This window comes from Lotus japonicus, chromosome 4 (assembly GCF_012489685.1).
Source record: "Lotus japonicus ecotype B-129 chromosome 4, LjGifu_v1.2".
Taxonomy (NCBI): domain Eukaryota; kingdom Viridiplantae; phylum Streptophyta; class Magnoliopsida; order Fabales; family Fabaceae; genus Lotus; species Lotus japonicus.
The window spans coordinates 68,852,215-68,855,960 of NC_080044.1; the positions used below are offsets into that span (position 1 = coordinate 68,852,215).

The following is a 3,746-nucleotide window of genomic DNA, read 5'->3' on the forward strand; positions in this document are numbered from 1 at the left end:
TGGGACAACTTATTCTCCTGGTTACCTTTATTGGGCCTTAGTGAATGAATTATCCACAGAGGACCTTTAGGCGGTTTTGCAAAGGTTGGGAGATATCGAGCGACCTCCTTATTTAGCGAATACCTTCCTTATATGGGGAGCCCTTCGTGCAACGAGCGGTACTCTCACCTAACTAGCGATTTACCAATTACTTATTTGGCGAGCGATATCTTACTTTGTAATGATTCCATGCACATTTAGGCTACTTTTGTTTAAGGTCCAAGCCTTAGGCAAATGTAGGGTTAGGGCTACATATTTCCTACTATGAAAGAAAAACCATCTATTGTAAATAACCCTCACTCGACCACTCATGAGTAAAGTTTCATTCTAGTTCTAGGGGTAAATGTGAACATTAAACAAATATAAATGTTTCTGTCAGACTAATTTTGCACTCTCTCGCCCTCTGTTGAAGCCAAATGAGAAAAAATGTCAAAACGAGTAGCAAGCACTGAGGTCGATGTCAATGTCCGGTATAGCTCTGTTTGTTTCAGTATCATAGAGTCCATCAAAACCTCTGAAAGGTTGAAATGGCACATGCTTTTGCAGTGCACATATATTAATTGAGCGGAAACGCATTCCAAGGGAGCCATAGATATCTGTTCACAAAAAAGAGACTGGCAAGCAAAACCAGTTCACTTTTGTTCAATTTTTCAACATGTGGTGGATCCCATCACCAGCCTGTGCTCAACGTTCAAAAAGCTTTTCAAACCATGCGAGCAAATCACGGGCATTCCAATCCTCTTTCTAGTAAAATCAGCATCTCCAAGTCACTCCAGTTAACACTTGTTGAATTAAGTGATACATGTTTGATTCTGTTAAAACAATTTATGAGTTTGAGTTTTATAGATAGAAAAAAAATCTTACTAAACGAGTTAACTCTACCATGACGTGAATGTTTCGTACTCGAATTGCAGAACACCTGTATTAAGAAAATGACACTCCCTTTTTACCTTGCTCCAAAATTCCACTCTGTAGTTTGCTTTCCCTGCTAGTTCTAGTTTGTGAGCATGTTGCAGATGCAGCTTCCCCTGCTACCACCATTCACCATTTTCAAACTTGTCATTACACTAACATTACTTCTACAAGCCATTCCCACTCTCACACTCTCCCCATGCAAAAACTCATGTGGAACCATTCCCATAAACTACCCATTTGGCCTAGAAGATGGGTGTGGAGCACCCCAGTTCAGACACATGCTAAACTGTAACACCACTGAGCTATTTTTCGAAACACCTTCAGGATCCTACAAAGTTCAATCCATCAACTACGAAAAATCCTCCATGGTAATCTACGACCCATCAATGTCCACCTGCTCCATTCTCCAACCCCACCATGATTTCCTCATGACTGACATCCAATCCGCCATCATCCCTCCATCACAGGACACAGTCTTCGTCCTGCTAAATTGTTCCATAGACTCCCCTGTTCTCAACCATTACAAGTACCTCTGCTTCGACTTCGCCGGCCACACCTGCGACGAGCTTTACGGGTCATGCAACGCTTTCAGAGTCTTCCATTTGCTGACAAATAGTTCACCACCGTGCTGTTTCACGAGCTACAACACGGTGAAGTTCATGAGCATGAACATTTTGGACTGTACACACTATACCAGTGTGTTTAACAGTGATGGTTTGAAGGGTGTTGGGCCTTTGGATTGGGTTTATGGGATTAAGCTTTCTTTCAGTGTGCCGGAAACTGGGTGTGGGAATTGCAGGAAATCTGGTGGGACTTGTGGGTTTGATACTGATACAGAAGGGTTGCTATGCCTTTGCTCAGGTTTCAGCAATGCAACAAGGGAATGTGGTGAGAAACTCTGTCTCATGTTTTAATCTCCTCTTGTGATTTTAATTAAATGGTTGGTGTGCTAGTTTTTGAACTTGGGTGTTTGTGTTTTGTGGCTCAGGTATTGGAAGTGGAATATCAGGAGAGCTGAGCAATGCTCCTTGGAGAAATTACCTATTTGTTCTGCATCTAGCGGTTTTTCTTCACACTATAATGAGGCTCTCCTTTGAGAGTTTTCAAGTTTAATTGAGTTCCACTCTTTCTGGTAGTGGGTAGAGAGGGTTTGTGTAGTTGTGTATTTGACATTTGTGATATGCTTCTTTGAGATTTAGGAGTTAGAAGTTCTTGTCTACTCTAGTAATGCAAAAATGGCTTGCCAAAGGAGAAAAGACACTTTGTGATCATTATTTTACATACTCACAATGGGCATGACAAATGGGCAAATCTTCTTACTTCTTACTGCTTCAACTACATTTTTTTGTGCTCCATGTCTTTTATGGTGCTCCACTTCAACTGCATGTTAGCTTTGACAAAAAAATAATATTAGTTTTGCATATTAGTAGAACATGATATAACCCTAATGAAACAAGTTTTGTTGACACTGCAATAAAATGGAAATAGAGTGTTATAATTGGAAGAAAAATATATGAATAGAAAGTGAATGTGTACAATGTACATAGCAACCCTTTAATTATCCATCGATTTTTTTTCCCTTTCAAAACAGCAATGTGCCCTTTTAAACCCTTGTTTATATTGAGGTTTGAATAATCCTTATCCTCAGTCCTCATATTGAGTCGGAAGAACAATCATCCCAGCATTGAGTTTGGAGAGTCCTAAATGATTATATGGCTTTAATAGAGGCCAAAAGAAATGAAAGGAAGAATAAAAAAGAAAGAAAATGAGGTGAACACTTTTTGGGTCTAAATATCTAAAGTGAGATGTGATATATATTTTTTTTATAGAGAAATGTTAGTGGTTAGTTGTTAGTAATTACAAATAAGCTCATCTTCAAGGTTCGAACCCTGAACCTTCATCTCCAACACATAATTCTACCCTTAGCTCAACGAAGCCCACCCCAGATGAAAATAGAGATAAAGAGAAAAATATAGGTGTTTGAGAGTATCAATATTGTTTAGTGATCTATGAATCAAAACTCTAAAAAATATATAGCATGACTAAGTGAAATGTAATTTTGAGATATGTAAAATCAATTTTCTATAAAACAAGTTTATATTGTCGTCAACTTTTGTAGAATTCACACCACGTTCTTTTATATTCAAATTTCTTCCACTTTATCTTCATATTTTTGTCATTCCCCCTCCTCTCTTATATTCCAATTTTTCTCATCGTAAAAGCTAGAATTTGGGTGTCAATAATAATTTGATAAATCTGATCAAATCACTTAACGAGTGTTGATTGAGAGGGGAGAACGACATGCTTTAAAATGTTTGGTATGTCTCTAGTATGTCCATTGCTTTGTTGAAGAGTCGCGTCAAAGGGGATACACGTGAAATACTTCCAACATCCATCTAAGAACTAAGGAGTTGGTAAGTGGAATAAGATAGGGCAAATAGTGTGTGCATTTATGAGTCCCGTCTTCTATAAAAGCTATTTTTGAGGACTTTGAGGTCTGATGGGTTGTGATGAATACTAAGTATGGTTCACAATGGGAGCAGTTGGATTTCCTAGCATGTCGCTTGATCAAATTGGCGAGGGTACATTTGTGTACTGTAGTAGAGGCTTCGAGAGTCACACTCATTCCTTGGTTAATGGATCGCTGACTTCCGATTGGATGTGGATGATGGGAAAACTTTGTGTTTGGACCCTCGATTTAGTGTGATGACAACCAAAATTACGTCATTTACAATATGACCCATCAAAGGAATTAGTTGTAGCAGAGTGCAGTTGAAAAAGAAGATTCATCA

The 3,746-nt window shown here is 38.7% G+C and overlaps 1 protein-coding gene across 1 annotated transcript; it reads left to right on the plus strand.

The window, feature by feature from the left end:
- The first annotated feature begins 871 nt into the window (after window positions 1-871).
- LOC130715945 (uncharacterized) lies at window positions 872-2,273 on the plus strand. Its single transcript, XM_057566107.1, is given in 3 exon segments — window positions 872-1,676; window positions 1,678-1,842; window positions 1,943-2,273. Coding segments are annotated over 3 exon segments (825 nt in total). The 5' UTR covers window positions 872-1,046; the 3' UTR covers window positions 1,973-2,273.
- Window positions 2,274-3,746: the final 1,473 nt, after the last annotated feature.